At 38.1% G+C, this 14866-nt stretch overlaps 1 protein-coding gene across 6 annotated transcripts in view; it reads left to right on the top strand.

Moving 5' to 3' along the window:
- Positions 1-4188, top strand: part of IBTK (inhibitor of Bruton tyrosine kinase) — an 87656-nt gene extending 83468 nt beyond the window's left edge. For all 6 annotated transcript variants that reach the window (XM_059701109.1, XM_059701105.1, XM_059701107.1 and 3 more), the window contains 3 exons: positions 1431-1502; positions 1908-2040; positions 2929-4188. In XM_059701109.1, the coding sequence (XP_059557092.1) occupies positions 1431-1502; positions 1908-2040; positions 2929-3060 (337 nt within the window). In that variant the 3' untranslated portion in view covers positions 3061-4188. The remainder of the gene's footprint in view (positions 1-1430; positions 1503-1907; positions 2041-2928) is intronic.
- The last annotated feature ends 10678 nt before the right edge of the window (positions 4189-14866 follow it).

Consider the following 14866-nt stretch of genomic DNA (forward strand, 5'->3'; position numbering starts at 1 on the left):
TGGAACTAGTGCAAATTTATCACTTTTTAGTCAAAATATTAATGTAAAACATTCTTCAAAAAGTTGTTTTGCATTTCTTAATGTATGTTTGATTACAATAAATGGCTCCATGAATATCTTCCCTTATGGTGTGTTATATATAAGATTTTATAAGTACACTAGAGGCCCGGTGCACAAAAATTTGTGCACTCGGGGGGGGAGGGGGGGTCCCTCAGCCTGGCCTGTGCCCTCTCCCAGTCTGGGACCCCTTGGGAGATAACGACCTGCTGGCTTAGGCCTGCTCCCGGGTGGCAGAGGGCAGGCCCAATCCCTAGGTGCAGCCCCTGGTCGGGCTCAGAGCAGGGCTGATTGGGGAGTTGGGGCGCCGCCCCCTGTCACACTCAAGGCAGGGTCGATGGGGAGGTTGTGGAGCAACCCCCTGTCACACACAGAGCAGGGCCCATCAGGGGGGTTGGGGCTCTGTACCCTGTCACGCACAGAGCAGGGCCCATCAGGGGGTTGGGGTGCTGCCCTCTATCACCCACAGAGCAGGGCGGATCAGGGGGTTGAGGCGCCGCCACTCTCACACACAGAGCAGGGCCCGTGGGGGGGGGGGGAGCTCCCCCCTATCAGGCACAGAGCAGGGTGGATAGGGAGGTTGTGGCCCCGCCCCCTGTCACACACAGAGCCGCAGGGCGATCAGGGGGTTTGGGCGCTGCCCCCTGTCACGCTGATCCCGGTGCTGGGAGGCATATTACCCTTTTACTATATAGGGTAGAGGCCTGGTGCATGGGTTGGGTGCCGGCTGGTTTGCCCTGAAGCATGTCCTGGATCAGGGTGGGGGTCCCCACTGGGGTGCCTGGCCAGTCTGGGTGAGGGGCTGAGGGCTGTTTTCAGGCTGGGAGTGACTGCAGTTCCCAACCGCTCCTTTTTTCCTTTTTTTTTTTTTTTAATTCTGGGCCAGCTTTAGCTTGAGGCTTGGCTCCAGCTCTTAGGCCTCTGGCTGAAAGTAGGTTTCTGGCCTTTGCTTACAATGTTGCGAATCTGCTGGCTGAAGTCCGGCGGTATTTGTTACAATGTTTCTTAAACTGCCCGCTCAGAGGCCTGCAGCTGCAGGCGGGGAACGTTGGTTTCCTCCGTCACTGAAGCAAGCAAGCCTCATGTTAGTTTCAAGCTGCCTGGCTGCCGGCCGCCATCTTGGCTGACAGTTAATTTGCATATCTCGCTGATTAGCCAATGAAAAGGGTATCGGTCGTACGCCAATTACCATGTTTCTCTTTTATTAGATAGGATAGAGATTTTTTTTTGCTTATAATTTAAAGGTAAATCTAACTGCACACATTAATCTGTCCCTGATTTGGGATTACATTCTCCCATTGGAAACCTGTTAATAAGCAGTGTTACTAATGTTACTAGAAGTTTTAATCTTCTGTTTGGCATTTGTTTTGCAGATGCTCTACTCATGGCACCCCAGGACCAGAAGGCAGCCAGGTTTCAGATGCACCCCTTCTAGAGAATCACAAGTGAGGTTAATTGATTAGCTTTGGGACCTCCAAGGATAGGCCATTGCTTAGCACTGAAAGAGAATATTAGGATATTGGGGATAGTATGATATTGAATAGAATGTATTTTCTGAGTACTCTGTGCTACACAGTTTGAATTACCTTTCTGTTGTTATATTGCTTCTGCCCCATCCCACTTTTTGGAGTTTTCCAAAGTTTTCTCTACAGCACTAATCCAAGTAAAACATTAGTTCTTTTCCTTTCTGTTTCTCACCTCATCATTCTGTTAACTGAATGCAAAAGTTCCCAGGTCCCTTATGTTGTAGGCCACTGGGGAAATGTAACACTGTTAGAGTATTTCAAAGGAGGGACTGTGTGCAGAGCTTCGGGAAGATGAATGGAAACTCATTATTATTATTCTTTCAGTCCCTGGCTGTCTTCTTCACTGGCTGCTCCTCCTGTGGTAGCCCCGGTCACATTCGCATCTATTGTAGAAGAGGAACTACAGCAGGAAGCAGCACTTATCAGAAGTCGAGAAAAACCCTTGGCTTTGATTCAGGTAAAGAATATGACTAAATCTGTTTAATTTAGGGAAGTTCTACATTATATTTTATCCTTAGACCTCAAGAAATTATGTTTGTTTGCTTTGTGTAGGTGCATATGTTTATGGATTAAAATGCAAATCCTATATAATAAAAGGCTAATATGCAATTTGTCCCCTCAACCCGGAGTTCGACCAGGGACAGGGCCAGCCGGCCCCCACCACGAACGAATTCATGCACTGGGCCTCTAGTGCAATATAAAAGTAAACTGAGATTCAGCAATTTAAGTATTGACATATCCAGGATTACTAATTTAGAACTAATAAATTTTGATAATGCTAACATTTTTAGCACTGGTGATTCTTTGGACTGTTTTAAGAGTGACCTGTAGAGAATTTGGCATTATCTAGCATATTACACCTGCCTTGGAAGTTCACTAAGAATCATTGAATTCTTGAAGCAACACACACCAATTCTGGCTTACTTAAGGAAAAGAAAATTTATTTGAGGGATATTAAGATTCCATAGACTTAAGCTGAAAGACCAAAGAGCCAGGCTTGGAAACAAAGACCCGCAGTTGCCCTAGAGATCTGAGAAGCAAAAGTTCAAAGACCTGTAAATTATCTCACAATGAATGGATTTTAACAACTATTTTCAGTTTCTTTTTTCTTCTACTCAACATTAAAATTCAAGAAAAGGTGTGTATCTAATTATCCTAGCTGAGGCCTCAAGGCTTCTCCTTGCCAAGGGGAAAGTAGGATGCCTAATTTTAATTCCACTATGTTGTATGCACAGACAGTGGTAGTTCCACAGAAGGAAAATGGAACGCTAACATCCTCCTCCTCAGTTGGCAATTAAAGGAGTAAAACAAGTCTTCTCTCTTTTTTCTTCTTCCCTCCTTTCAGATTGAGGAGCATGCAATACAAGATTTATTGGTTTTCTATGAGGCATTTGGCAACCCTGATGAGTTTGTCATTGTTGAAAGGACACCGCAGGGACCACTGGCAGTACCTATGTGGAATAAGCATGGATGCTAGTTTGCTGTGGAATTGAGATGCATTTTTCATAAATTGTGATTGTCATACAAAAAAGCTGTGGAAAAGAGTTTTCACAAATTTGGTAACAAGATCATTCTAGATAGAGTAAGAAAGATCTCATTTCTATACTGCAGTTTAAGCTTATATTTGAGTGATTAAAAAATTCCTTAGACTCGAGATTTTAGTAATTTTCTTTGTGTGTCAGGAAAAACTAGATTAAGTTTAAATAGAAAAGTTTCTTCTGAATAGGTCTAAAAAGGAAAGCGTGAGTGATTGAAATGTAAAATCTGAGTGATGCATTAAAAATAACTTCCCATTTGAAAACTTGGGATAATTTAGAAGATTTTTGCCAAATAGCTGTTGTCACTTCTTTTTTTCTATAATGTTGATTATCTTAAAGTAGGAGTATTAGCCATTACTTTTTTGCTCCATTAATGGCCAAAATTTTGTGTTTACCATAGTAATTTTCCATTCTTGTGTGGTTTTTTTTTTTTGTTCATTAAGCTATGAACATTCTAGTCTGTTTAAAGTTTGATCTGCTCAGATGCCATATTATTCAGCTTGGATAGCATATTCTCCATTTACATTGAACTATGGAGTACAGTGGAAAGGAAATAGGAACACTACTAACAGCTTAATCTAAGGTAATAGTTCCTTAATGAGATTTGGAGTCATTGGGGTTGTTTCTTAGTGGGAGGGGAAACCTTATAAAAGCTTAATTGTGAGAGAATCAGTTTTCCAAAGTGTTAAAATTTTCTGAAATCAATGCTTAATTATACATTAAAAGAATTAAATAATTTAGAAGATGGGTTTATAATATTATGTTATCAGAAATTCTCTGAGCCTGGATTATATGAAGACATACACATTGTTTTCTTTACAGTATGCTGTTTGTTTTTGAGTGGTTGCAATTTTAGGAAATGTTGTCTATGCTCCAGTATCTAGACAGATAGGGAAGGCTAATGTTCTATTTTCTGGGGCATGAGCCTAGGGGAACATGCAAGAAATTCACTGCTGTAATTCAGATGATGGAAGAATTGCTGAAACTAACTAAAAAATTGAGCTCTATCTGAAAGAAGCAAACTTGTAAGCAAATGTGCAATAAAAATTAATCTTGATCACTGCTAATGTGTGTTTGATATTTTGTACTATGTTGTCATCTATTATAGGAGGAATTACTAGTTATTATAGTCAGTATTTGTTTTAAGTGAATGCTGTATCCATTACATGACTTCTTAAAAAGGGGCAGTTTCCCTAAAATGCACCTGTGAAAAAGTTTTATGTGTTTGAGTAAATTGAGATGTTTTATTGACGTTGCAGTAAAGAGGCCTTCTGAGTAATTTATTTGAAACTTTGATTCTCACATGTACATTGACATCTTTAATACATAACAATGCTATGGATTTCTATGTGTGCTTCATGCTGCCTGGGCACCACCTAACGGGCCTTTGTTGGATGAGATCTGAAGGAGGGACAAGGGCTGATCCAATCTGTGGGGCTTTAGGCCTCAACAAACCCCAGTCAGCAGTTGCATTTTATGGCTTGTGTTATACTGTAGGGTATCCTATTAAATTTCATTGAAAGAAGAGTTATTTTGCTGATAAAATGAAAGATAAGCACTGCTAGAAACTATAATTCATAAGCAGTTCCATGAAGATAGCACCAAAAGGCCCAGGAAACTGATGTGTTCTTTCCCTAACAATGACATTCAGCCTGCAATTATTAGTTCATCTTTAATCCCATGACTTCAAGAAAGACATAATAGAATTGAAGAAATTCTAGCAAAAGGCAGCTTAAAGGATCAGTGGAATGGACAGGATTGGTTTTTTTTAAGATTAAGCAAAACAATCATGAAACTATTTAGCCTGGAATGGGGTAGGGTAGGTAGGGGGGTTAGGGGAAGGAAGTAGGTGTCAGAGCAGGATATGCTTAAAATTTGCAAAATCAAGAAGTCTACCAGTCAAAGTCAAATTTGTTGACAGAATATAAGATTCAAGCCTTCTCTTAAAATTCTAAAGTGGTGGCTTTTACAATAAATTTAACAATAGTCTTAGTTTACATAGGAGCAATAACAGATGCAGTTAATTGAGAAAGGTATTGCTGGGTAATATCTGGGTTGGTTCCGCAGCTCTTGGAGGCTGGGGGATATGTGTGTGTTCATGATAAGGGGTTGATAGCTGTTTCATAAAATTTTAGATCTGAAGAAGCCTTACAGATTATCTTTGCACATTCCCCTTTATTTTATAAATTGAACAATGTGGACTCCAGAGAAAGTGAGTAATGATAATGAGGTTTTCTGTCTTTTGTCTGGTTCTCCTACAACTACACCATACTGCCACTAAGAAAATATTTTTAAAAGCACTTGGTAAAAATAATGTAGCCCAGAAGCTTCTAGAATTTGTGGTATAAGCGATTATTTTCAGAAGAAACAACAAGAATCCTCCAACAAGGAATTGGAGACAAGTGATCCAAGAAACCAAAACAGCCTGGTCTTTCCTGCACATAAGATCATCAGCTGTATCTCAGCCTTTATATAGTTCATTTTCATCTATGTCTCTACTTGGCTTGGCTGACATTTTATATGTCAAAACATAATTTTTTTTAAATTTCCTTATCTCTTAATCTGTTATTCTCCCAAATCATTCAGGCTGAACTTTTATTCTTTGTGTCCTTTCCCATTTTGCCCCTAATATTATATCAGTTCTTTGAGTTATCTTTTATTTAATCTTTACCATTTCATTTTTATTACTACTATGCTTAAAGTCCTTGATCATTTTCAGAAGTTCTCAAACTGTTTGGTTTCAGGACCCTTTTATATGGATAAAATTATTGAGGATCCCAAGTAACCTTTATATATATGGGTAACATCTTTCCAAATTTAATGTATTCAAAATTAGAACAAACTTTGCCCAGCTGGCGTGGCTCAGTGTTTGAGCTTCACCCCATGAATCAGGAGGCCAGGTCAGGGCACATGCCCGGGTTGTGGGCGCGATCCCCATAGGGGGCATGTAGGAGGCAGCTGATCAATGATTCTCTCATCATTGATATTTCTCTCTCCTCCCTCTTAAATAAAAAAATGAGAACTTTAAAAAAAATTAATTCATATAAAAATCATAAACCATATGTTAATGTAAATAACATTTTAATGAAACTATTTTACAAAACAAGAAGAATGAGATTGTATTTATATATGTAAAAATATATAACTCATTACTTTAGGTTTAGGTCTTATTGCCTGGTTTAATAGAGGACTCTTAGATTCTCATATCTGCCTCTGCATTCACTGTCTTATGATATTACATGTCCTGTAGCATCTGGAAACTTGAAAAACTGAAACAGCAAATAACATGTTATGAAAATAGTTTTGATCTCACCAACACGTGAAAGGTTGAGAAAGTGGTTGAAAACCATTGCATTCTCACCCTGCTCTGAAAATTTAAATTACTTCTCTACACTTTAAGTAAGTTCATATCTTCAGCTTGGCCTTCAAATGCTTTTTTTTTTTTTTTTAAAATCTATACGTGTAGTGGTAGAGTCAAACCTGACCTTATGTTTCTCCCTTTGGATACACTTCAAGCTTTGTTCATGCAAATCTCTACCTAAATTTTTCTTTATTTTACCTATTCATGATTAAGGCAACCCAAACTATATTTACTTTATAAAGTTTTTCTTGTCTTTTTCTTCTCATGTGCCCTCAAAAATAAAATAAAAACAGTTATATATATAGGTCAGTTAGGTTATTTCCTCTTAACACTTTATACCTTTTAGGTTACTTGTCATATTCTGCCATATTTATTTTTTCTATTTATCGTTTACTAAATTAGTTATATTTTTAAGGCATGGACTAGTCATTCTTTTATTTCTTGCATGTATGTATTTAAATCTAAAAATCTTGAACCATAAGTGGCCAAGACAAAAATATCCACTCAGTATTTTACCAATAGGTCAAGAAATGGACCCTTAACAAGCACTGCAGAAAGAGGGGCTTGATTTGATTTACTACTTATTATTTCATTAAGGATTTTTACTATAATTCATGAGGGATATTGGTCTGTGGTTTTTTTTTTTCTGTCTTTTCCTGGCTTTGGAATCAGCTTAATAATGACCTCATAGAATGAGTTGAGAAATATTCCAATCTCTCTTTTCTAGAAGTGTTTATAAATGATTGGTATTATTTCTTACTTAAATGTTTGATAGAATTAACCAGTGAAGCAGTCTGGGTATGGATTTTTCCCCCCAATTACAATAGACATACAATATTATATGTTTCAGTGTACAACATAGTAATAAGTTATATAACTTTATGAAGTGATCACTCTAATAAGTCTAGTATCCATCTGACACCTATATGGGCTTTTCTTTATGGAACAATTTTTAATTATTCAGTTTATTCATATTTCTTTACATATTACAGGCCTATCGAGTTTCAGTAATTTCTAGGAATTTTTTTAATTTATCTAAATTGTCTATTTTGTTGGCATAAAGTTGTTCATAGTGTTTTCTTTAAATATATTTTATTGATTTTTATAGAGAAGAAGGGAGAGGGATAGAGAGTTAGAAACATTGATGAGAGAGAAACATCCATCAGCTGCCTCCTGCACACTCTCTACTGGGGATGTGCCTGCGACCAAGGTACATGCCCTTGACTGGAATCAAACCTGGGACCTTTGAGTCCACGGGCTGACGCTCTATCCACTGAGCCAAACCAGTTAGGGCTGTTCATAGTGTTTTCATCTAATCCTTTTAATTTCTGTGAGGTTAGTATTGAGGTCCCCACTTTCACTTTTGATTTTGGTAATCTGGTTTCTCTCCCTTCCCCTTGAGCTTATCAATTTTGTTTCCCTGCTTTCTTTTCCATTGGTTTCGATCTTGATCTTTATTGTTTTCTTTTTTTCTGCTTGTTTTCACTTTCATTTGCAGTTTTAACTTCTAAGCTCTACAAATGTATTACTTTTATAGTAATTTAAAAACTGTAAAATTAACTATAAGCTCAAAAATTTATTAAGTAGATAGATGGCTTTATAGAAGAGATAACTAAACATAATTTTTGCTTAGTATATTGATTTAGCTTGTGTTTAATATTAAAATTTGAGACAGTATAAAATAAGTACCCTGAACTTGGTTAACACATGAAAACTCCAGTTATTAAGCCAGGTTTCCTTCATAAAATCGGACCCAGTTTAAGAAAATGTATAAGAATGAAGTCTCTATCTTCACTCTAGACCAGTGATGGCGAACCTTTTGAGCTGGGCGTGTCAGCATTTTGAAAAACCCTAACTTAACTCTGGTGCTGTGTCACATATAGAAATTTTTTGATATTTGCAACCATAGTAAAACAAAGACTTATATTTTTGATATTTATTTTATATATTTAAATGCCATTTAACAAAGAAAAATCAACCAAAAAAATGAGTTCGCGTGTCACCTCTGACGCGCGTGTCATAGGTTCGCCATCACCGCTCTACTATAACTATCAGATATTTTAAGGCAAAATCTGGTGGAGTGTTAATGAGCATTTAAATTATTTATATAAAATTTTGTTTCATAGCCCTGAAAATAAGTACTTTTTAGACTTGTTAAAATAAAAGTAAACTTTTGATTCCTATAATTATCTATGATATGAAGAGACAAGTAAATTGTGTGTTCTGATATTACCAATATATACCATATAGTTATAGCAGTAGATAAGCATTTGAATAAACCCTTTTCTAATGAACATATTAATTGCTGGGGCCTCCTGTATGGACCATCAGTCAGTAAAGAACATAAAAACAAAGCAGGAAGTTAACAAAATATGTTAAATTTTATGAATGCTTGGGGTTGATTTCTATTAAACATTTTTTAAATTGGTTTTAATTTTGAGCCTCAGGAATCACTATTTTGAGGCTTGCATTTTAAGAACATGTGAATTCTAATTTCTAATTCCCAAATTAGAAATTAGAGCTTTTTTATGGGTTACTGGGAGTTCACAAGTCCAAATTGCCTGGTTTTAATGTAATGAAAGTCTCCAAATGAGGCACTATCTTTCAGATTCATAGCAACAGATGGCATTAGTTTAGAATATTAAGTTGTGAATTGTATCACAATTGTTAGCTTAAGGACTGAAAAGGTAACAGTTTTGTGTTCTATATGAAGACATTTGAAGTTGCTAGGTGGATAAACATTTAAACAGTTTCACAAAATGCGTTTATCAATTTATTTTTCTTTGTTTCATCTTATTGTGAGTCAAGCTTAAAAGTCAGAGGCAAAATAAAGTTGGGTTGTTTTGTTAAGTCATGAACTTCTAATCAAGCTAAATTTTGCTCCATTGCAGAGTTTAGCTTACTCTAATGACCCAGGCTTAAAGTTCTGAGAAACAATATGCTCTGGAATATTATAAAAGTGTCTTTTGTATACTTTTTTAGGACAAAGAGGAAATACTGTCCACCCTCATGGAAAATAATTAATAAGAAGAAAATCAAAGTATCTTAAGTTTAATTCATGACAATTTATGCCTGACACTATTAGATGTCTTAGTTTAGACCCTTGTAAAGTATTCTATAGGGGAAAATCACAGATGGTTCTATTAAAAATAATCAAGGTATTGCATTAGTTATTGTAACTCTCAATTCTTCATTTCTTGCGTAACATGTAGAGGAAATAAAACTTATTTTCATTTTAATTTAAATTAGTTTTTAGGGACAATGAATTTATTATTTTTATTGTATCTTTAAACTGCTTTTTGTTATGTATGTCACTGACTTAAGTCATTTAAAGATTTTAAAATAATTTTGAAACAAATTACTGATTGCACTTATCAACAAAAACAGCAAAACATTCGAGTTTTATAACTCTAATATTCCTTTTATTTTTAATCCCAGCAGAATGGAAAAAAAGAAAAAACAGCAATCTGGAATGAAAAGATAATTTTCCTTTACCTTCTAAGAGCAACATAACAGTGGCCAGCCTGGGCTGGCACGTTGCTCTGATGCTGTTACTATTAAAGAGTGTATTAGAGTCATTTTGCCAACATTACAAAAGGAAAACTGTTAGAAAAAGAGGCATTTGGTATGATTTCATGTTAGATGTATGCCCATAATGATGTATCTAAGACCGTTACCATCAACATCACACTCCTCACCAAGAATTTGTTTAAATGGTTACTATATAAGAGGGGAGAACTCCGGGACAGGGAATAGAAAGTGTAGTTCCTCCTGACATTTGAGCTAAGTGGCAGAAAATAATATAAAATAGTATTTTCTAAGAGCCTATAAGAAGAGAGCCTTTAATAAGTACTTGAATTAAAGATAGTGACTCAGATAAAAAAAATAGATGTATTCTTTGGTTGTATGTTAACATTTTTTTGATTAAATAGAGTTCCTCCAATAAACTTACATTTTTATCTTAAACATGCTAACAGTGCAGCATTTAAGAGGGACACCAGGCTTATTAGGAAGAAGATTTATGTTTATCATTTGCTCTCAGAGTTGTTGATATAAACTTGCTACTCCTTTAGGGTTATCTTTAGAAACCAAAGGCATATGCAGGATGTATAATTTCACCAAGTTTGCCATAGGATTATTACTATCATGCCATTACGTTATTTGTACAGTTCTTGTGAAACTGGAGCACTTTGGCATCACTCGTATTAGGATTAGATAGTACAGAAATATCAAGCATTTTCAAACAGGGCAGAACATATGCTGAGTACAAGGTTCCCAAAATGTTTTCTAAGGAATGCCAGTTCTGAGCGGGGCTGATAGATGTTCTAGTATGTGTAAAAAGCCCGTGGTTAATTTGGAAAATGCTGGGTTAAAGACTATAAGACTTCTCAGAACCTTTGATTTGCTACTATACATTGCAAACTCTGAAGAAGGGCTTTACAATATGCTTTTTAAAAATGTATGTTAAATTTATTTGACCAATAATTTTTTTTTTTAAGTAATATTCCTAGGGACTGGGGTTCCATGGAGAATATTCTGGATCACACTGACAACAAAGTTAGATATAACAGCTCTGGAATTAGACAAACTATCAAGTCATTTTACCTCTCTTAGCCCTCGGTTCTCACCTAAACATTAAGACTAACAATTCCTGCCCTAGCCAGTTTGGCTCAGTGGATAGAGCATTGGCCCAGGAACTGAAGGATCCTGACTTTGATTCCCGTCAAGGGCAGGCTCAATCTCTGGTCCTGTTTGGGGCCGTGCAGGAAGCAACCAGTCGATGTCTCTCTCTCACATCAATGTGTCTCTGTCTCTCCCTCTCCCTTCCACTCTCTCCAAAAATCAATGGAAAAATACCCTTGGGCAAGGATTAAGAAAACAAAATAAAAAGACTAATAATTCCTAACATGATAATTTTAGAGATTGTTAGTTGGTGTAAAGAACATAGCTTATTATAAGCAGTAGGAATGCTTATCACAACAGCATTTATTGGAGCAGAGATCACAAATGCAGCCATTATAGCTCCCCAGCAGAATGTCACAAGCCGAGAAAAACTGAGCAGTATGTCACCAAAAACTGTGAAGCAATAGGAAATATTTAAGCTGTTTTATATTAAAATAAATTTTGCTTTGGTTCATGATTTTAATTCAATCCTAGAATTGATTCATTATTTCTTAAATTGGGTATTTTCACATACATCATCTCATTTAATCTTCATTAAAAGTCCTGGGGTATCTTGTCTATTTTTACATTTAATTTTACGGATGAGGAAACTGAAGTAATAAATAACTTTTTCAAATTCCAACAACCAATCTATGGAGCCTGTATTGAAACTCTGATCTGACTCAAAGCCCATGCTCTATTTTTTAAATTAACTATTCACATAGTTAACAACTTAACATGAAAAGATGAAAAGGCATACCTCCTACCCTGCCCACATCCTCCTGGTCCCACAGTTCCCCACGCTTTAATTAGCTCAGGTGTCCTTTCAGTTCTTTATGCAGATTCAAACACATAGAGGTATGTGCTTAGTTTCTATACTGCAAAGTTCTTAGACATGACAACAAAATCCATAAAAGAAATCAATAGGTTTACTATGAAAAACCCTGCTAACAGAATGTAAGACAAGCTACAGACTATAAAGAACATTTATAAAAAAATATATATATATAAAATGGGCAAAATATATTAACTGATCTTTCACCATAGAGGAGGTATGGATGGCAAATAAGCCCATCATAAATCATTAGAAAAATACTGATTAAAACCACAGTGAGGTATCATTTTACACCAACTAGAGCAGCTAAAATGAATGTGGGAACGTGAAATGTACAGCCTCTCTGCAAAATAGTTTGGCAGTTTCACGTAAAACTAAACATGCTTTTACCATATCACCCAGCAACGGCACTCTCGGGCATTTATCTGAGAGACATGAAAACTCAAGTTCACCCAAAACCTGGATACAAACGTTCGTAGTAGCTTTAAGTGTAATAGCAAAATGCTGCAGGTAACTTAACCCTCCTTTAACCCACTGTCCTAGCTCAGGGAGAATGGTTCTGTCTGAGCCACCACTGACTCGCTGCGCGGAGGACTGCGGGGCTTGTCTCCAAGGCGCCGCAATAGTCCCTCCCATCCTCATTCGGCCGAACACCTGGCACATGGGACAGTGGAATTCTGCTCGTCAATAAAAGGAAGCACCACTGATGCAAGCCACAAGCTGGGTTGACCTCAAGGGTATTATGCTTAATGAAAAGATTGCGTACTGTATGACTTAATTTGTATAACATTCTGAAAATGACACGAGTATCGAGATGGCGAGCAGACTACGCTGGGTCGGACACGGAGCATGAAGCTCTTCAGCGGTGGTGATGGCACAGTCCTGTATCTTGATTGTGGAGCTTAACACACAAATTTGCACACGGTGTGAGAATGCCAAGAACTCTGTGCACACCATACGCAAACGAACGGAGGTTTAAAAAGTGGTGAAACTGTAAGGTCTGTGGTCTAGTTAACCATAATATACTAAAGTCGATTTCCTGGTGTTGACAGTGCTATATCACTATAGAGTAGGGGTCCTCAAACTTTTTAAACGGGGGGCCAGTTCACTGTCCCTCAGACTGTTGGAGGGCCGGACTATAGTTAAAAAAAAAAACTATGAACAAATTCCTATGCACACTGCACATATCTTATTTTGAAGTAAAAAAGAACGGGAATAAATACAATATTTGTATTTGCATGTGGCCCGCCGGCCGTAGTTTGAGGACCCCTGCATAGAGTGTCCTGTAATTGTGATCTACGACAGCTATGTTTTTGACATCACCATTTGTGGAAATTGATTGAAGGTTCCTGGGACTCGTGCATCTATGAGTCTATAACTTTAAAATACAAAACTTAAAGAAAAGTGCACGTGGGATGGCCACAGTCCTCCAGCTCAGTGAGGAAAGAGGGGCACAGACTGAGAACCTGAGCTCCTGAGCCAGCAAAGGGGAGCCACGGTCCCAGGTGATCTGCCCATGTTTGGATGAGAGGACGTGGGGCAGGGTGCCAACTTCAGGGCTCCCTCTCTAGTAACTCATGCTCAGGATGTAGCGGCCTGTCTTTGAGGGGGAAGAGTCTACTGGACAGGGCAACTAACTGGCAAAAATTAAAGGGAAAGCTGGGCAAAGACCCAATCCTGACAAGGCCAACTTGAAGAAATGAGCAACCTGGGGATTAGGCAGACGAGAGGGTTTGGTGGCAGCAGGACTCGAGCCCATGGGTCCCTCAGGCAGTGGGACATCACCAACCCTATGTGTGGGGTTCAGAGGCAGGTAAAGGCAGAGCCTGGCCAAAGGGCCCTGGGAGCAGGACAGACGAGCTCACAGAGGGTTTCGGGGTGAGGGGCTGGAGAATCAGGTGGTGGAATTTGAGCAAGGTCGATGGACAAGGAGAAACAGGCACCTTCCTGAGGAATCCCCAAGTTTACCTCCTTTCCCTTACCGTTGCATTTCCATTAGGAAGTGACTACAAAGTACTATACTTCTTTCTATAGAACTGAAATACTGATTTACCAAGAATTGTTAAGGTTGTACTTAGAAGGAATCAAGCCACATGTGACCAAAGTCAATGTGCTTTATGGACACTGTCCTTGCTTTTTTCTTTGAACAAAAAAGAACTTCTAAAATAATCCCAATGCAATCCCCCAACAAAGCTATGTCAATACATTGACAGATTTGGGCTTAAACATTCCCCTGACCAAGTAGCTCTCTTGTTCCCTTTCCAAGATGGTCAAAGGCAAGTTACCTTCTCTTCCACTCCATCCCAGCCCCCCAGGCACTGGACTAGGCTACAGGCTGAGTTCTGAGTTCCCATTCATTGTGAGTGGTCATGTGAGGAAATGCTGATTGTCATATTCCGAGTCCCTGCCTTCCCATCCCGTCGTGGAGGAGAATGTTTTGTGTGGAACTAACTCCATGGCCCTGCAGGGGCCCCAACTCCATGCTCCCGTGTCCATGGACGGCTGTACTCAGCCCCCATCTGAACGTTAGAAAGGCCAGGCCCTGGCACACACTCCAATGCTCCCTTAGGACCGGGCTTGAATTCTGGAGATACTCCGAACGCCTGGCTTTACACAGAGCACGTTTAAAAATCTATTCAGTAGTCAGTTCCACACTGAGGAGAGGCCTGTTTCCATTGGTTACCGAATCCAAACAGTGCTTCCAAGTCCTGGGTTAGTGCAGGAGCATTTAAATGTGTGCTCTTCATTAGACAGAACACTTGGAATAATAAACCCGAAGCCACTGTGAATAATAGTTTTAGTGACACATGCACTTGCTCAGTTGCCCTTATAACTTTTAAATCTGGCATTTACTTCCTACAGATTTCCCCCTTAGAACATGATTCCA

Source organism: Myotis daubentonii, chromosome 6 (assembly GCF_963259705.1).
Source record: "Myotis daubentonii chromosome 6, mMyoDau2.1, whole genome shotgun sequence".
Classification (NCBI taxonomy): Eukaryota; Metazoa; Chordata; class Mammalia; order Chiroptera; family Vespertilionidae; genus Myotis; species Myotis daubentonii.